At 37.3% G+C, this 20457-nt stretch overlaps 1 protein-coding gene across 8 annotated transcripts in view; it reads right to left on the bottom strand.

Moving 5' to 3' along the window:
* Nucleotides 1-15791, bottom strand: part of STAU1 (staufen double-stranded RNA binding protein 1) — a 41610-nt gene extending 25819 nt beyond the window's left edge. For 2 of the 8 annotated variants that reach the window (XM_058176020.1, XM_058176023.1), the window contains exons 1-4: nucleotides 15613-15791; nucleotides 8806-8876; nucleotides 2667-2946; nucleotides 619-743 (exon numbers count right to left, since the gene is read on the bottom strand). In XM_058176020.1, the coding sequence (XP_058032003.1) occupies nucleotides 619-743; nucleotides 2667-2871 (330 nt within the window). In that variant the 5' untranslated portion in view covers nucleotides 2872-2946; nucleotides 8806-8876; nucleotides 15613-15791. Of the gene's footprint in view, nucleotides 1-618; nucleotides 744-2666; nucleotides 2947-5329; nucleotides 5422-8805; nucleotides 8877-9971; nucleotides 9991-15612 lie in introns of those variants that run through there. The other 6 variants (XM_058176016.1, XM_058176019.1, XM_058176021.1 and 3 more) reach the window with 4 other exon arrangements.
* Between the last annotated feature and the right edge of the window lie 4666 nt (nucleotides 15792-20457).

Below are 20457 nucleotides of genomic sequence, written 5' to 3'. Positions count from 1 at the left end.
CCAGGAGTTAAAAACTGACTTAAAAGCACAAAATAAACAGAAGGCAGATCGTATCCTTCCATTTTTGAGCCACGGTGGCGCAGTGGTTAGACTGCAATACTGCAGGTTTCTTCTGCTCACTGCCTGCAATTTGGCAGTTGAAATCTCACCAGGCTCAAGGTTGACTCAGCCTTCTATCCTTCTGAAGTGGGTAAAATGAGGACCCAAATTGTTGGGGGCAACATGCTGACTCTGTAAACCACTTAGAGGAGGCTGTAAACCACTGTGAAGCGCTATATAAGTCTAAGTACTATTGCTAAGTGCTATTTTTAACTATAAGCTCAAAATTTCAAATTAGGTTCTACTGTTGCCAAGAGGATCCATTCTTCTGGATACCCTTCTTAATATATTGCAATGGAATGTATTTAAAAACTAAACTGGGCTTCTAGTAGAATCAAATACTGTTGCTATTTTCTATCACTTTTTTTAAAAAAAAACCTAGGATCTCAACCTAATATAGCTATATCACAGATTATATGTAAACTTTCTGTGTGTCTCTTTCACATACACACATAAAGCCTCTTTGTCCAAGAGATCCCCCTTTTGCTAAATACATGACCATCAGAGAAACAATTTTACCTTCGAGTGAGCTGGACCTTGCTCACTCAAAAGCTTATATTCAGGCTGAATCTTGTTGAAACGGGCTAACTCATTCACAAGACACATGGGTGTTTTCTCTTTGGGGTTTGCCATGTTAGAAGAAACTGAAAGGTAAGATAAAGTGTTATTACAGTTTGTAAAATCCCTCCAATAAAACAAAAACTTCCTGGCCCCTTAGTGATATTATGTAAACTTAAGAAAATGAAATGTGTCATATATTGCATGAGCCTTTAATTATTAAAACTTATTTTTATACAACATGCCAATTGCATTTGATTTCCTTAACTACTGAAAAGTTAATTGATGATTCACTCTAGACAAATTAGATGTCAAGATTAATTCTATGCTTGAAAGCAATATTTAAGTCAATGAATATTGCTATTACAAATTCTGGCAACAGAAATAACAAATAATTTGTTTGGCAAGAAAATAAGCTATCCATCTACAACCTTGCTTTGATGATTAGAGGCTGTGTAGTTTATATTTGATTGAATCATTATTACAATGGAATATTCATAATAGTAAAACCTGCTCTTGGAGCTGCTCTCACCCCAAGAATTCACTTGTCTTCACTGTTATCTGCATTATTTTTTAATGCATTTTTAAAAAAATCACAAAATTTCAGTTCTCATCTTTCAGTCTATCCCAATACTTCCTTTAAAAAGACAACTTTTTAGTGCCTCACTCCAGGTAGAGCATTACTATTATGTCACTTAATTTCATCCCAATTAGAATTTAAGCCAAAGCATAAATTTCAGATAATAACAAGGTGATCCAAGTCACAAATGCATGATGTTTTTGTCCTCTGGTCTACAGTACTCTGAGATTAGAATCATATAACAGGAAACAGCTTTCAGGCTTCCTGATTTGCAGCTCTAATTGCAAGAAAGCTGGTAATGTACAGCAAGACTCGATTTTATCAAGGTTTTATTTCTTGCTTTTTAAAATTTCCAGAGTTGGAAATAATACTAGGGTTTTTTAATTGTATTAAACTTTATCAAATTCAAAAACTAGCACATAATGGAAAGCATGACTTTCAACCTTAATTTGGATGGATTCTTCATAGTGACAAATGATCACTTACATCTGCCAAAATCATAAATTGTTAAACCTTTGTTTCTTAAACTCAATTGGCTGGATTTGCAAAAAGGATTAAACTATGCTTTACAAACCATATTGGCCAGGTTTACACACTGTACCAAGCTGGAATTAAAACAATTACATTCCTGCTTAGCATAGCTAAACTTTTGATTAAAATTTGAAAATAATTAATAAAGCACAAGTACAGATCTTAATATTTTGTGACAGTGATTAAAAAGAGCTGCAGGAATAAGTTAGTAAGTCTGAGCAGTAGAACAGGTTGGGGCAGAAGGAACTTATTCAGACTTCTAGATACTAATCTGTCCTTAGAAGCTTTGCTCAGGTTAAATGCTTAAAAAAAATTACAGAAAAGAAAACATTAAAGACTATTTAAAGAATAAAACACATAATTTGTCAGTTGCTGACAAATAGAACCAAAATATCAATTCCCTAAAAAGTGTCATTAAACAAGTATTCTTGCATATTTGATATACTGGAGCAGAAAACACTGCACCAAAACAAACCCCAAACTTACTGTTAAGTGGTGAAAGATAGAAAACATTTATAAAGTGGAATTAGAAAAATGTTTAACTACATTTCTTTTGCAAACACTTTTCACACATTTCAATCATATGCAATACTTCCTTTATAATAATTTCAATTATTTAAAAATATTCCCTTAAAAACATAATCTAAAGCCAATGTTTTAAACCAGTGACCCCACCAACCCAAACCTTGGAGAGAGGTTTTTCCATGGACCGGAGGGGGCGTGTTTTTGCATACTGCCTGCATCCTGCAGATGGGGCTTTGCTTGCTTGCGTGGACTGACTGCTAGCATGCCGCTGACTGGTGCCAGTCCATGGGCTGAACGTTGGGGACCCCTGTTTCAAACTACAGATTAATAGAAAAAAATTATTGAAGAATATCAAAGATATTTTAAAGCTTACCTGCAGCAACACTAGTAGATGTAACAGATGCAGAGGGTAAAGCGGAATTTTGAATAGGTCTACCCGCATTTTCAGAGGGCAAAGAACTAGTGGGAGAAGGAATACTCAAAGGCTGTGCGAGAGATTGGTTCTTGCTTAGTATTTGGCTGCTAGAAAGAGTAGCAGTTGGATTCTGAATTTGAACTTGAGACATGTTTATTTCCATTCAAACCTAATCAGTGCAGGTAAACTTGGCCTTGAATGCAGGTTTTTTTTTCTGTATAAGTGCTTGAATTTGTACCTTTAAAGAATAAAGGGGGGGAAAATGAAATTTTATGTCAGTCAGGTGCTTCTTCTTATTTTCTGATTAAATATACAGTTGAGAGGCCTGCCAACACAATAAAAGAATTAACATGTTTTGGTTGCAAGGAACAACAAACCTAGTTTTTAGCTAACAATTCTTGCTGGATAAATCATTAAATCCATTTACAGCTAGGGTTCAAAAACAGAGTCATAAAAATATATTAATGAGTTCTTGAAAGTAATAGTTCAAAATTTTCAGTAAGCTATTTTTATAGCCAATGCAGTTCACTCCAAAAACACCGGATACTGCTCACTTCAAGTGAGTCAGGTTTAGCATATTAGAATATGAAATATATAATGGTATTTGATAAACTGTTCATATTTCCAGTGTCACAATTCAACATTTCTAATGTCTATTATAGTTGGGTTTATTTACTTTTTAAAAAAGTTTTAGTAGAAAAGATTCTATATTTCTTCAAAACTATAAAGCTGGCCTATTTTCAGCTTTAGGAAATATAAATGCTGCTCAAACGCTGAGTGCTAATAGCGTTTATTTATTTCCAAGTACTCTGCAGGCTTTCACAACTGATACCAAATTTAGAATGGATGTGTCAAACACAAAGTAATTTGCAAGCTATCTCTATTTTCCATTTCATTTTCTTGTTTTATGTAACATTTTTGCTGTAACAAATTAAAGTTATACAGTAGCAAAAATAAGACAAATAACAGCAAGTACGCCAAGTTAAAGAAAATTACAATAACAAGCACAGCATATATTTTCTTTCAGTCCTAGGTGCAAGTGTCACTATGGACACATTTTTTCTTGACATTTGGCCACAAACAAGGCAAAACTGGTTAAAGTATTTACTATTTTTTTTTCTTTGTACAACCACAACTGGAAAATTATTTTGTAATGATTGGACTAGTCAATTTTTCTATACAAGAGAGAGAGAGAGTAGAAGGGGGGGGCGATACTGCAAAAATAAAATAATAGAGCAAATTATGGGAATGATTGTCTGCTGCATTTGTTGCAAACAGGAGAATGTGTTGCTATATGGAATTGTTTAAAATCTTCCTTCAAAAATACAGGCATCCTCGCTTAATGACTTCTTTTTAGTGATTGTTCAAAGTTATGACAGAGCTGAACAAATAATTTTATGATCAGTCCTCACACTTATGACCACTGCAGCATTCCCCAAGGCAATGGGATTGATATTTGGGTGCTTTGCAACTGGCACGTGTTTATTACTGTTGCAGCATCTTGCATTTGTGCAGTCATCATTCAGATACTACACAGGCAGCTTCTGACAAACTGAGTCAATGATGAAGCCATCAATAAAATCCAAGTCACAGTCACATCTCTTTAACCATGATGACTTGCTTAACAACCACAGGATGTCCTGTTTAATTACTGTGACACTTAGTGATAGACTTGCTGGTCCCTATTGTAGTTGTTAAGCAAAGACTACCTGTATTGTTGCTATTATTCATCGATGCTACTACTGGTATAAAAGCATGTATGAATGACCTTGGGTAAAGAAAGCAAGAGATGCTTCTTAGGAAACCATCAGACAATAGAAGCAGTGGCTTAAAGGGCACAAAAAAACCCAAAACCCTCAGAAAGGATCCACCCTAATGGATCAAGTAAGTATAAGCAGTGGGATGAAGTCTCTGTCTTCAAACTTGCAAGGTTCTGTTAATGTAACCTTACAACAATAAGGTAGTTAGTTATATTTCCCGCCTACTTTACCTGGAAGGGCTGTCAGCCACCTCCAAAGAGTTTAGGGGAAAAAAAAACCCAATACATCTGGAAACATAAATAAGGGTTCATCATAAATAATGGGGAAATTTTTAAGTCACTGAAGCAGGATTAGACACATAGTTCAACAATATTCTTTTAACTTTACTTTTTTATCACTAAAACTGGCCTCTAAGGGCTGAAATATATTATGAAATGGCTCATGTGAATGTGCTTTAGCTCTACTTTAAACTGCACAACATCTCCCCATGATATCTATTAAAAATGCCACCTATATGACAGATAATATACTGATGATCCTCAACTTAATGGCCATTCACTTTACTATTCAAAGTTAGGACAGTGCTGGAAAAAAGTGACTTGCGACAGGTTCTTGCACTTATGTCCATTGCAGTGCCCCCATAGTCACGTGATCAAAATGCAGATGTTTGGCAACTGGAATATATTAATGATGGTTGCATATTCTTGTGGAAGCATGATCATCATCTACAACCTTCCTGGGGACTTCAGAAAAGCAAAGTCAATGGCAAAGCTGGATCCATTAATGACTGTGATTTGCTTAACGATTGTGATTTGCTTAATGATCACGGTAAAAAAGATCGTAAAATTAGGCATAACTCACTTAGCGGCTGCATTGCTTAGCAAAAGAAGTTCTGGTCCTAATTGTGGTCGTTAAGTCGAGGACTACCTGTAATGGGCTCCAACATGCTAGGTCTGGATGGGTAAAACAAATTCAGATCAAATTATTGAATCAATGTTGCTTTTGTCAGTGATCAATGTGGCTCAATCCCTGTTCCATCTTTGGCTCTAATAGGGATTGTACTCCCCAATGCGATTCTCCTGTATGTAAAGCTTCTATGCTAGGATGCCTTCGCCATTTTTGCCTGATGTGCCAATTGGGGACCTTATGGGGTCAGGATGCGTTGGCAATAGTGACTCATGCCCTTCTCACCTTACATATAGGTTAAGATGGCACAATATATATGGAGTTCTTTTTCCAAAGCTTTAACTAGCCCAAAATGGGATGGCTTGTCTGTTAATTTGGGATAAAAAATTTGTTTACAATTTATCTATGGTTTCGTTGCTATATTTATTACCAGTCTGCTCCAGGTCCAATTCAAAGAGGTGGACACCACCTTTAAAGACCTACGTGGACTAAGATAACCTTGGGACTTATAGGTCTATGCCTATATATATTCAGTTTGCATCCATAAAAATGCCCCCCATCTCCTGGCTTTTAAGACTACTTTAAGATTGTATTTCATTGAGTATATATGGGAGCTAAGAATACTAGGATAGCCTTAATTAGATTAGACTGATTAATGGCTGTACTTCATAATCTATAAATATTTAAAATGTTCAGAATATTCCACCATTCAGGCAATATAGAGAGACAGTAATAGAGACCATCCTAGTTTATTTATATTATATTGCAAAGGTCTACAAAATTAATCTACTGTATAATTACACAGAACATTTTAGAACTGTACTGATGGTCAGGAGACACCAAAAGGTTAGTTTCTGACCTGCAGCACGCCAGAACCTGACTCTTTCTTGCCTTCTCCTGCTTACCAGGTGCAGAAAGGTTTGTTTATATTGGCAAAATTTTGCAACTTGATAGTTTGTTAGCAATGTCTGTACTGTATAGTTTTGGTAGAAAAGTATTATGAACTACATAAAGATGTTGATAATAAACGAGGAAGATCACTTCTAAAAACTGACAAAACAGCATCACAAGTAACTCTTCCTTGACTTCCATCATAAATCTCCACATGGTGGAGCCAATTTCTGACTCAGAGAAAGAAATGACCAAGTAGTATTTCATTCATATATTTTTTTTAGCAAGAATACAGCCCCATTGCTTGAAGTTCTCTCCAGGAACCATGAAAGCAGAGTTGTTTTATTTTCCATTTTAACTGTAATAAATTGACATATAGTAAGCATTCTTGCGTAAGAGAGACCAAAATTGTCTCTAATCTTCACTAATTGAATGTTCTATAAAATGAGTATGGAAATGCAATTCTCTATAATGTCCTTTTCAGAAAATGTATATGCATTCCATTATCTTGACGCACATTCAATGTTTTCTATCAAACAATCTGTTTGGAATGACTCACTGGCACATTAGAAGCACTGAGTCACCTCAGTATACAAAAGGATAAAAACAGATTCTCTGTTTAAGGCTCACATCAATTTTACTATTCCAAGATCACTGTCAACAATATAGTTTTAAAACGTATGTTTATTCTTGCCTATATATTTGGTCTTCCCATATAAATAAATAAATATATATATTTCATACAGATTTTGTCTAGCATTTCAATGGTCTATGAATGAGAGTTATGGAACTCCTAAATGAAAGTACTGTGACTGGGAAGCAAAACTAATGCTTAGATTTCAAAAAGAAAATAGAATTGTGTTCTTCCTTTGCCATAGCTATTCCCAAACAGTATTTCCATAAAAAGCAGAAAGTCCAAGATCCAAAATGCAACTAAGCTGTCAAGAATGTGAAAAGCAAAAAAATTAAGAGAAGAGATAATGAGTACATAAATTCAGTGGTGCTTAGAAATTTGTAGATTGTTTTGAATTGTCAATGTATCTGTATAAATGTTACTTAAATATGACCTACTCTCTATACAAGTATTAAAACTAGATAAAGAGAACTCAGTTAAATAAAATGTTATACCTGTTCATTGATTTATTGAGGAAAACGATCCAAAGCTACGTATTTTAAATGGCAGATAAATGTGAACCTCTAGGATTACCAGTTCATTTGGAAATTAGTGCCAGTTGTTTCACTAAATCAATGAGATGACAACCAGATGTGGGGGTGGGTGGATCCTATCTTATTTAGAGAACAGTATTCTGGTATTTGCTATCAAAGTTTATTTTTCACCACTCAGATGTGTATGGCTTGAACAAAGGTGGTTTCTGGAAAAAAAGAAATGCTCACCAAGCTGGAAAGAATTACAAAATTATTTCCTAAGAATTTCGGCTTCCTCAGTTCATATCAAGCAAAGGTCAAGCAGATCATGTACAAATGAAGCAATTTAATGCCATTTTACTCTCCTTAGGATAGTAAAACCAACCAACCATGATCACACCAAGAGCAAGGCAAAATAATACTCTGGGAGGTCCCAAAGAACCCCATGTAAAGAATTAAACTCTTGTATCTTTACCTTATTAAACAACATTACCTGGAACAATGGAAAAATGTTTATGACATCAAGAACACATTGAATGACAATAATATACATGGCAGTATTTATTTACTACTCATGTCATCAACAAAGCAACTCAAAGAGAGTTGGAAGGACACAACAAGGAAGTACTGTATGTTTTTGACTCATTGTTTAACTAAGCTCTCCTTACAGGCAGTCATCAATTTACAACTGGCCACTTAACCTTCCAAATTTACAATGGACTAAAAAAAAGTTACTTACAACCCATTATTGAAATGACTGATGCCATGCCGTGTTTTGTGATTTTTGCTGCTTTCCAGCAAAAAAACCCCCCATTAAACTGGATTCAAACTTATGACTATATGATTTGCTTAACAACCACATGATTCACTTAGCCACCATGTGATCTGCTTCACAAAAATGGTACTCAGTTAATAACCACCATAAAAATGGTCATAAAATTGAGTCCAGTGACATGGTGATTTAACTTACAAACGTAACGATTTATGACCAAAATTCAAGGCTCAACTGTGGTCATAATACAAGGACTACCTGTATCTATATTTAGAACTTGCAGTATGTAGAGAACAGATTACAGTTTATGAAATATTTATACAGAAACACTGAACATGCAAAATAGTTCACAAACTTTTAAGCACCACTGTAAATATACAAATTAGAGCAGCTTGTAAAGAAATCTAGGAACAAGATATGCCTGGTGTTTCAAAAAAATGATAGAGTGATAAATAAGGAATCATGTGTCACTGGGGGCTATGCAGACAGGGAATCAGTTTTGCAACTGAGCAAGCAAACCAAATTGTGACACTATCTTTTGACCAGTATTTAATTATTAGAACTGGCAAGGATTTAATATGCAGAATTAATGGATTATACGCCAAATACAAGTTTCCCATACCTTTTGGTGTTCCTGGGATAGTTTACTTTTGGTGTTAGTTCCAAGGAAAATATTTATATGATGGAAATTGCCTATATCAAAAGGAAAAAAAACCCAGTTACAAATATGCTCTATATGATTTTCATACTATTTTACTTTATAAGAACGTTGCACAGTATTTACATTACCTTATTCATCAACATTACCTGGAATAATCGAAAAATGTACAATTTAATAAAATATTAATTTCTTTCAGGATATTATCTGAAATAAGCCATTACACTTCCAAAGTCATATTCCATTATACCATATTTTTGAGATAGTTATTTAACAATATCTGATGCCTGTTCTTTAGGATTAGGAAGCTATTTTTTAAAAAAGAGAACACAGTATTTTGTTTTTATACTGCAAAAAATATCCCATGCAAATATATTTTATTTGCTTTTGATACTTTTGCCTTATCAATTGTATCTTCTTAGTATTAACTATAAAATTCATTTTAATCCTGCATAAATCAGCATTTAAACACACAATGATCTCTAAAGTTCATATTATTCTTTAACATCCAGAGATTTTATTTTTTCTGAAATTAGGATAGAAAGCTTTGATTCTGAGTTCCACAGCTTCCTATCTACTCTTGTAAAAATTGTGCTCTGATTTCTTATGTTTCAATTTTTATTTAACTAAAGCTGGGTAAAATATGTTGGAAGGGTAGGTAATCAGCAACACGTGTAGGAATAGGCATATGACTTAAATGTGCAGCAGTAGACTAGTCAATGCATCTCTGGTGTAGATTCCTTTTGTGTCAAAATTGATATATACCATGACTTATAAAATGAGTTACATGTACATATATAACTATGAACAATCTTGCATTTTATAGTTACTTAAAGGAAAACTGAATGCATAGGTTAAACTATTTTATGTAGTGACAGTGTATGTGCTCAAATATCGCTAATTTCTCAACACACAAATTTCTCATTTGTCTTACTTGTTAAACTGCCTTTAGTTTTCTAAACTAATGATCAGTTAATTTTTTTATTTTATTTTATTTGCATTTATATCCCGCCCTTCTCCGAAGACTCAGGGCGGCTTACACTATGTTAAGCAATAGTCTTCATCCATTTGTATATTATATACAAAGTCAACTTATTGCCCCCAACAATCTGGGTCCTCATTTTACCTACCTTATAAAGGATGGAAGGCTGAGTCAACCTGGGGCCTGGTGGGACTTGAACCTGCAGTAATTGCAAGCAGCTGTGTTAATAACAGACTGTCTTAGCAGTCTGAGCCACCAGAGGCCCTTAATTTAAAATATAATATTCATTACATAGCTCATAAATAGAATATCACAGAAGGAAATATGTAGATCCTCACATCAAACAATTACTCTTTCATTGTGATATGTTTATTGTTCTGTAAAATGGAAGAAGTGGATTCAGACATCCACTGACTAAAATAAAAGAATTTAGTCACTAACCCTTCCAAACAGTATGGGAAATAAACAAAACCAAATTTAAACATGTTGATTATGCAGTACTATAGATATTAGAAAACTTCAGCCTTTAATATATTATAGTACGACACACTAAGATTGATGAAAGTTTTATGAAGTGGCAGCAACAAGTCACAATTAAGTAAAGTAAAGTATAAATCTATAATGACAGTGACAGAGTAATTAAAATACTTAAGGAGGAGGAATTGCACTGAAATATAATTAGAAAATAGCACAAAGATATAAAGGACTACAATAATTAGCAACTCCATTAAAAAGTGGTTTGATGAACACAAGAAGTTGCAATTTACAGATACATCATTTGACAAAACAGCAATTTTATCTTCTTCAATCAATTCCTAACTGTTCATAAAATGATTCCATCCTATCACCAATGCTTTCTTCTCTTTCTTTTATTCTCCTTTCCCCAATGCCATAAAAGTTCCCTGATGATTCAAGCATTGGGGGAATAGCAGAGAAAAGAAATGCAGGAAGATTAGCTTCCACCTTGCCCTATTTCTCAGGTGGACTTCTGAACCCAACGTATACTTTCTTCACAAAGACATAAACTATAAGGAAGTTCTGCAACATTTAATAACTTTTTAAACAATGACTAAAGCAGGCCTGAACAACACACAGCCCATTGGTGTTTTTAAAAACTCAAGTTTACCACCACAAAATATCATTGCCCTTAGAAAAGATCTGCCACTGAACGAAAAGGCATGCTGCTGAGCATCTCCTGGTTGCACCAACATTGTTATCATAGGGCAAACAAATACCTGACTGGTACACTAGCTATTTTCTCATAGGCATTACTTTTAATTGATCCTGTGGCCCTTTCCCCTCTGCAGACAGGCGCTATAGCCATTTCATTACGTGGTTTCACCAAGTTCTTGTTGCAAGTAAGAGCATACTTTCAGATACTATGGGAGTCTTCTTTGTTGGAAGCACATAAATGAATATGGCACATTTTAAAGAAGTGAAATGAATGAAAACATATTCTTGGTCTACTCCCATTCATTTCAGCAGGTGTGTGTGGTCAAATATTTGTTGATGAATGACATTCTATGGTTGTAATAAGTAACTTCAACTGTCTTATTTTATACTTTCTAGCCTAGACAGAAAGTACACATACTTAGAAATCAAAGCAATTTGACTGGCCAAAACAAAAGTAGCAAGAAAGTCTAGTTGGTGGTACTGCCAATTCCATCACTTATATCAGAGTATGTGTTAGCATTTTTAGTAATGTTTTTGTTGAGCTGCAGCATTATTTAATACCAACATCTGCATACACAGAAAACATTTCTGGTTACTTCAAGGGCCAAAGTAAAGAACAATAATGCTTTTACAACTAGGGAAATCAATATAGCTCAAGTTTTGTTGTTTCAACCATTCTGTTGTGTGACTCTTGGCAACTGTATAGGCAAATGCTCTCCATGCTACTCTGCTTCTTTCAATTGTTGGATCTTTGTTGGATCTTTGCATCGATTTTGAAGTTACCAAGTCAATGTTTTCTTTGCTTCCCCCTTCTTGTTCCATTAACCATCCCTGATTTCTTCCAATGAATTTGCATGCATGTGTTGTGACCCAGGCCCAAATAGGTAGTAGGAAACTCAGTCAGTGAAAAAACAAACAAACTTTATTCAAACAGCTGAGAATTACTTCATTCTCAGCATAGTTCAACTAAATTAAAGCAAATTCCTCCCAACACAAATTCCTCAGTCCTATCACCAACCTTGGTCCAATTAGGCAAACTGCCAAAGGCCTTTCTTGCCAAGCATTCAGAAGATATCAATACAAAATAAATGCAAGAAGACGAAGCTATCAATGTTGTTTTCTGGCAAAGCCCAAATGCTGTTGCTGGTCTTTTTTAAGCCTTATGGGAGCGGCCAGTCATCTCTTGGCTCTACACCTGAGTCATCCTCTTTGCTTGAGCTGCTCTTGCCTTCTGGCAGCTCTTCTCATGAATGCATTAGGAACAGCCCCCTCCTGTTCCTCTGCCTCACTACTGTCAGTCTCTGGAGGCTCTGGAGTCTGCACCTCACCCCCCCCCCCCCGATGGCCCTAGTCCCACCTCAGCTTCTGACGCAGAGCCTTCATCCGGGTCTTCTCCAGCCTCCAGGACTGGCCCATGTTCTTCCTCAGCCTCATCGCTGTCGAACTCCATTGCCAGCTCTGCAGGCTGCTGGCGGACCACAACAGCATGGCATACATTTGGCAAATATATTAAGCATAAATTTAAAGTAAGAGATTTGAAGCAGAACAATTGATGGGATGTGACACTACAAGGACTATAATAACAGAACAAGGCAAAGTATGGCATATTACTTATACATTAACTCATGATAAGAAAATGTGCACCCCTCTCATACTATCTTCCTTATTAGAAATAGGAATATCTAGCAGACTTAGTACTATTTTATTTGTTCCCTATGAGTTTAACTAATCTACTTAGTTTTCTCAAGTGATAGAAAAATAGTTAAGTTACTAAGAATGACTATTATTCACACACTGACTTTAATTTATAGAATCTTTCCCAAAAACTATCCTATTCTCATGTTTTATAAGTAGGTTCATATTTTTTTTGGTTTCAACTGGTATATTATCAAGTTACATGCAAGTGCATCAAACCTGTTTAGTCTTGCTTTGTTCTTTTCTAATAGCCAAACAAATAAGAAATAGATTATTTTTCATGACATCCAAAACTTCTACTCCAAAACCTAAGAATCCTAAATCAAGAACTAAAAATAGTTTACAATTAGGGCTTTTGAAAATATAAAAAGCCAAGAGCTTTAGAAGTGGCTACTTACAACATAATGGATGCATTAAGATAAGTCTTTATCATCAATTATAGCACTCTTCAACAGGGACAGTTCATACAATAAGCAATTATTCATCTGGTTTAATCAAGTGATACACAAGCTACATCTAGTCAGCTTTTGCTAAATCTAAACAATGTGCCTTCTTAATTCCAGAATATACATAATTTACTTAGGGAAGTTCATTAATGTTAATTTTCACAACCCAACTACACATATGAAGTTCAATAGAAGTTATTCCCTATAAAGTGCCTAGGATTTTATATTTTCCCAGGTTATTAAATTAATAGCTTAATTTGATGTAATGAGGTCCAATGTAGTTCAAACCTATCCAAAATTGAAATATTTCCATGTACATGCTACCCCAAACCAAAGATTCTGGACAGCTTACAATAACAAAACTGCAACCAGACCCATAAATTATAGTAATTATTAAGTATCTGCAGCAAAACAATCACAAAAATGTGGAATCTTGTTAATGATGTTCAAAATCTGAACAGTTTTTCAAAATGCAATGCCATTCAAGACACTCTGATTACGGTCTCTTGTCTACAAAGTAGTCTTTTTTGGTCAAATTTGTGCTGTCTTAGTTATACACACTTCACTAGAAGACAGTTTGTCATGTCAGGGCAATGCAAAAAGTTAAAAATAGTACTGAGAGTAAAATCATATTTTGAATTGTGCCTGACTTGCAAAGACACGTGTAGTTTTCTTGATGTGATGTGAAAAGCTTGCCTCTGCTATTTTGAAGATTTTTTTTCTAATTCCCCAGCCTACCAAACTTCAAATTATTCAGATGTTAGTTGAATAGATTGATTATTCCCCCTAGAACATATAATTCTGCTAACACTCTGCTAAACAAATAATTCCCTCAACACTGTCAAACTATTTACTAAATCTGCGCTACTATTAATCTTCTCATTGTTCCCATCACCTATCTCCTTCCACTTATGACTAACTTTGTTGCTTGTCTCCTTACGATTTATACTGATATTGTTTCCTGATTGCTTAATTGTACCCTATGACTATCATTAAGTGTTTTATCATTAAGTGTTAAATTTGTACCCTATGACTATCATTAATTGTAAGTGTTGTAACTTGATGAACGTATCTTTTCTTTTATGTTCTCTGAGAGCATATGCATCAAGACAAATTCCTTATGTGTCCAATCAAACTTGGCCAATAAAAAATTCTATTCTATTCTATTCTATAAAATACTTCCAGATTCTATCTTCAAGTTGCAATGGAATTTTTACTACTGGAACACTTTACTGTACCCTGTTGCAAAGTTACCCTTTGGAATGCTTACTAAACCTACATAAATCAATGAATGGAAACTAACTAACTAAAGCTTTGCCTATTTGTTATTCTTATCCAAGTGTGGCCAAATCTCAACCCACCCTGTCAAAAACAAAGCAAGAGATGCACTTACAAAAACCCATTTAGTTTTTAAAAGTGGTTCCGATTTAGCAAATGCTTACTTCTCCTAAAGTGAAACAACACACAGTTTTTGTGAGGGAAAACCAACTGAAGGAGCTGAATACCTTACAGCATGTCAACTGAAAGCACACAAAGGCCTTTAAACAAACAAACAAACAAAAAAAGGAATAAAACCTTCCAGCTTTCAGAGGCTATGCTGCAGAATATACTCCAGGATGTGAATCCAAGGAAAACTGTGACTTGAGTAGACAGAATCTAAATTCAACTCTCCACCGGAACCCCTCCTTCCATTTGTTTTAAGAGAAGTAATAGTTTCAACTTTGCAAGTGCTGCAGTGTCAAAGACATTAGAGCAGCTATTCTGCAGAGAAAGCCTCTCTTATCCTGCGTCGAATATGAAAAGGTCAAGAAATCTGGTAATCACCACAAACAGCCCACACATAACTGCCCTTGCACATAAAGATAAAAAATGCTGCACAGGCTCTAGGAAAAGAAACCTACGCACCGGGCACGGGTGTATACAGAGTGCAAGAGAGACGAGTTACGGTGCTTCTCACTTCACACAAACATTTAAAGTTGCCACCAGGCCTCCTTTTACTTCTCTCCCAGGATGGGATTTCTAACCCAAAGCGATCCCTAGGATGCCGAGGCGAGAGAGCTGCGCTGTCTCGGGACTCCCCACCACCACCACCGCGGTCCACGGCCTCTTTTTTCCCACAAGCGGCCAACCCGGCGGGCTTGGTTTCCCACCTCGGGGCGCGGGGCGCGGGGCCGCTAACCCCGAAGGCATCTCCCGCGGATTTTCCCTTTCAGCTCCTTCCAGCGAAGGGAAGGAAAAGGAGCGCCTGTCAGTCAACCTCGCGTCTTCCACCTGCCGGCAGCAAAGGAGCACCGCTGCCGCCCCCTCAGAGAAGCCCGAGCTTTTCCAACCCCCACGCCGGTGGCCCGAGGCTGGCCGTCCCGCTAGGCCCCAACCTGGGCGAAGGCCCGGCCGAGGCCTCTCCCTCCCACATCCCCCAGCCGCGCGCCCCCTCCCTCCCTGCTTCCCGCTCCTCTTCTTTCTCCCCCCCTTCACCTGATGTTGGTCTGGGCTGCGGCTCCCGGGCCGGCTCGTGTTGACGGCGGGCTATCGGGCGGCTCAGTCCATTGGTAGCTCCCAGGAAAGGGGGGTCCGGGGAAGGGGAGGGAAGCGAGCGAGTCGCAGCGGCAGCAGACACAGGGCAAACACTAAAGAGAATGAGCGGGGCCAGCTCCGGCCGGGAAGGAAGTGACGGCACCACACGGGGAGTGAGAGAGGGAGAAAGAGGAGGAGCCGTGGCCTTGGCAGCTATTTATAGCGCCGCCTAGCACCACGCATGCCGTGGTCTTAGTTAGCGGCCGGCTTTTCAAGAGTTTTACATTGTCGCACGGATCGCCCCGGATGACTACCACACCCAGCATGCTCCAGGGTAGCCAGCAAGAACACGTTGCCTTCTGTCAGTCTCTCACGGCTTTCGCTTCCTTCCTCGGATTTTTTTTTTTTCAAAAAAAACTATACTTCCCAGCATGCTCCATTCCCCCCGAGAGATCTTTCTTTCATCTTTCTTTCATCTTGCTCTATACACATCTTCTGCCACGTGCTTCCTAAAGCCCTACATTTCCCAGCGTGCATTGCTTCCTTACCTTCGCCCGCGGAAGGCTTGGCGGCAGGTCTTGTACGCCGGGCGGAAGAGGATCCTTGGCTGGGAGTCGCGCTGGGCTGGAAAAAGGATACTTTGGTGCGGTTCGGGAAGGCTGCCGTTTGCCGAACGTGGATCTGACAGGAGCTCGGTTTGATAATCTAAACCGCGGGTCTTCAACCTTGGCAATTTAAGCCTGGCGGACTTCAACTCCCAGAATTCCCCAGCCAGCTTTGCTGGCTGAGGAATTCTGGGAGTTGAAGTCCGCCAGGCTTAAACTTGCCAAGGTTGGTGACCCCTGATCTAAACGATGTCGGGGGGCTCCTTTTAAATAAAAAGAGATTCTTTTGCTCTATATTTTTTTTAAGAGGTTCTTTGGTGCCCTGGGAAAATAAAGCTAAGATCTTTGAAGTTAAATAATATAATGCATTGTATTCTGACCAACCATAATAAAACAGAAGAGGACTCAGTTTCCCGCAGTTTTGTCTGCAAGGCTTGATTTTAAAAAGTACTAGAGAACTGAAAAACACGAGACAGGCGGCTTTGCGTCCGGTTTGATTGTTTTTCGGGTTCGGCTTGATCTGGAGAAGCGAAGGAGGGTCGCATCTAATTGGTATTTGGATAGGAGACAACAAAGAAAACCCAGGGTAATATTTGAACTGAGAAATTTTTTAAAAAGCTTTTTTTTTTCTGAAAGCAGCGGCGAGCTCTTCCGTGTTATTGCTAAGCGACATGCCCATGAAGTCCCTTGGCGCCAAGCTCCACTTCAACTTGGATTTGTTATCCAGCTCTAGAATTCGGGTTTTTATTCCTCCAATACAGGGATCTCCAACCTTGGTCCCTTTAAGACTTGTGGACTTCAACTCCAAACTCTGGGAGTTGAAGTCCACAAGTCTTAAAATTGCCAAGGTTGGAGACCCCTGCTCTGTAGGATTATTAGAGCAGGGGTCCCCACCCTTGGTCCCTTTAAGACTTGTGGACTTCAACTCCCAGGGAACTCCCAGGGAACCCAGAATCAATCCTGGGAGTTGAAGTCCACAAGTCTTAAAATTGCCAAGGTTGGAGACCCCTGCTACAGAGGGTTGCAAACCGCTTCTTTTCCCCCCCTCCCCCTTTGGAGCCAAATAATTGAAGGTCAAGAATCAACATCCTCTTTCAGGTGAATTAGAGAAGACATCCTAATACTTTCCATCTTTTTTTTTTCTTAATTAGACCTGGCTCGGTTTAAATCGGGTAAAAAACAACACTTTTTTATTGTTCCCTGAAAATAAATAGAATCTTTATAAGGATGAAAAGTAATTGTTATGAAGGGGAAGGAGCAAGTTACTTCTGTCGTTGGGTAGTATCCTTGTAGTTTCCCCAAGCATTCAAAAACTGTTGATTCAAGCGTGCTGCTCTAACGAAAGTAGATCGAGGGCAGCAAGACTATGGTAAAGTGCTTATGTGGCAAAGGGGCAGTGCTGCAAGTTAATAGTGCTAAGCAGCCCAAGTGTTCAGCGGTAGAGACTGCAGCAAACTGTCAGCCCCATTTGTTCATTTCAGGTATTGATTCAACCCAAGCTGTCGCGCTTCTTGCGCGCCGCCTGATGAAGCGCGATTCTAAAACGCTGCTCTTCTCCCAGAAACGACCACTTTTGCCTACAGTGGAAATTTGGCTGTGATTCTAGATTTCCTTTTAGCCAGTAATGAGATCTGTTGTGTCTGACCCATTATTATCAAATATCAAAGTAAAAGGGGGAGCCTTCGCGTTGCCTCTCTGAATTTGGCAGGAAAAAATTGTGACGAAAGGACGTTTTGGGTTGTTTGTTTGTTTGTTTTTCAGCCAAAGCGTTTTTAGGAAGGACTCTCAAGCTTCAACCAAATTGAAAAGGCATAGATTAGATTAGGCATACATTTTTTGTTTGGGAATATTTTACAAAAGATTTAATTTAGATTTAGCCAACATTGGGGTATTGCTTCTGGTGCTTTAAAATGACCATTCTGCAACTCTGGTTGGACATTTAGAGAAAGAGGCAGATACAATTTTCCTTATTACTAATTCAGACATTGTTAAGATGTTTAATTGTGATGTGTCAATTTGGCTGAGGTTCACATTTCTTATAAAGCCAAAACCAACTGAATCATATAGCTATATTAATGTATAAACAGTATTTATTTATAAATCAAATTTATACAGCTTCCCATCTCACCTGAGGTGACTCTGGATGGCACAAAACAATTCTTATTACCTTCAGGCCTCAAGATTTTCATTTGTGCTAGAATAAAACATTAGGTTCATCGTTCAAAAATCAAATTCCATTTACACACCATTTTGTTTCCTAAGAATGCCTCAGAGTCTGAGGGGAAACAAGCATTTTCTAAATAAAGATGATGCTAGAGGGGTTAATGCCTTATTTTGCAACATATCTATTTCCCTTCTTGAAAAATTAAATCTGTGAAAGACAGCCTGACAATCTGGTTGATATCAAAGGATATGCTGCAAAATAAAGCATAAATATCCTGTAACGTTGCCATTTACAAAAATGCAGTAGTCAAAAATGCAGTCAACTTGCCACAATTTGGACACTTGGCAACCAGCTCACATTTATGACTGGTTACAGCATCCCATGATCATTGATTGCATTTTGTTTTTGTTTTTTTGCTATCTTCCAACAAAAAAGCCTATTGGATAAGCTGGATTCAAACCTACAACCATATGACCATAATAACAGTAGTAGAATCTACTTGAGTTCATGACTCAACTTACAACCACGACGATTTATAATCAAAATTCTGAGTTTGATCGTATTTGTTTAGGAACTACCTGTGTTCCTTCCTATTTCCCCTGCAATAATCCTGTGAATTAAACTGGGGTGAGAGTGACTGGTCCAAAATCACCCAGCTAATTTTTCATGCTTAAAATGGGAGGAGAACTAGGTCAACACATTAACCACTACAATATCTCAGTTTGCTTCAGATGGCCATCATTACTCTTAACTCATAAGACATTAGGGAAAACAGCTGACAAAGCTACATTGATGAAGCCATCATAACCTTTCTGGCTCGGCAGACCTGCGGGATGTGTGTGTGTGTGGGGGGGGTAAGGCGATGGTTCCGTGCAAGCAGCAGATGCATGCACACATGCAAGTGGAGCTACACATGTGCACACACTCAGCCGCAGCTTGCACAGCCCAGTACCAGGCTACAACCAGGGGGTTGGGAACCTCTGATTTAAAGAAAATAACCTGTCCTAAAATACTTTGATAATTGTATGCTTGACTTAATCTGCTTTATGATAGGAACAGATCAAAATTATTTATCTTCAATCTTTTCACGGATCTAGCATCTGGTCAATACATTGCATTTCATATTAATGTCTAAAGCAGCATACAACTCTAAAACCCAAACAAGACTCCTAGTACATTTTACACTCAGGTAGGAACATGTATTTAGTTTTCACTAAATAAGCGGCACAAGAAATAGGCAATCTTACTATAGCGTAAATTTTAAAGCATTTCTTAATACATCAAATTCCAACCATTTTTAAATGCATTCTCATCCCAAAGCTTATTTACATTAGCTTTGCAGACATCTAGCCATAATTAGAAAGATAACCGTTCTTCCAAAGATACTTATACATCTTAAACTGAGATTTAGCATTCAAACATTAAGCTGAAAAAAACTAAGCTACAGGTATTCCTCAACATAGAGCCATTCGTTTAATGACTATTTGAAGTTATGAAGGCACTGAAAAAAGTGACTTACAACTGTTGCAGCATCCCCATGATCATATCAAAATTTGGTTGCTTGGCAACAGGCATATAATTATGACAGTTGCAGCATTCCTTGGTCATGTGATCACCGTTTATAATTTTCCCAAGTCTGATAAGCAAAGTTAGAAGCCAGATTTGCTTAACAATCACAATTCACTTAATGAACATGGCAAAAAGATAATAAAATCAGCATGACTCACTTTATAACCACATTGCTTAGTAATAGAAGTTCTGGCCCCAATGATGATTATAATTAAGGAGTACCTGTAAAGTTGCTTAGTAAGAAACATCTGCATGGCAAATAATACAAAGCAATTATTTTCAATGATACTTTACAGCAATACATTCTTCAAAGGTAAAGTATTAAACTACTGTCTTCCTTAATAAAGACAGAATTCTTTGAAAGAGTTCTTCAAAAACCCTTAACTTCCATTATGAACAGCATTAGGTGAAGCAAGTTGAAGTGTGGTTATGGCATGGTACTGAGTTACACATACACTACTAGACAAA

This window comes from Ahaetulla prasina, chromosome 3 (genome assembly GCF_028640845.1).
Source record: "Ahaetulla prasina isolate Xishuangbanna chromosome 3, ASM2864084v1, whole genome shotgun sequence".
Lineage (NCBI taxonomy): Eukaryota > Metazoa > Chordata > Lepidosauria > Squamata > Colubridae > Ahaetulla > Ahaetulla prasina.
The sequence above is the reverse complement of the archived record's forward strand: the minus strand, read 5'-3'. Positions and strand labels throughout refer to the sequence as shown.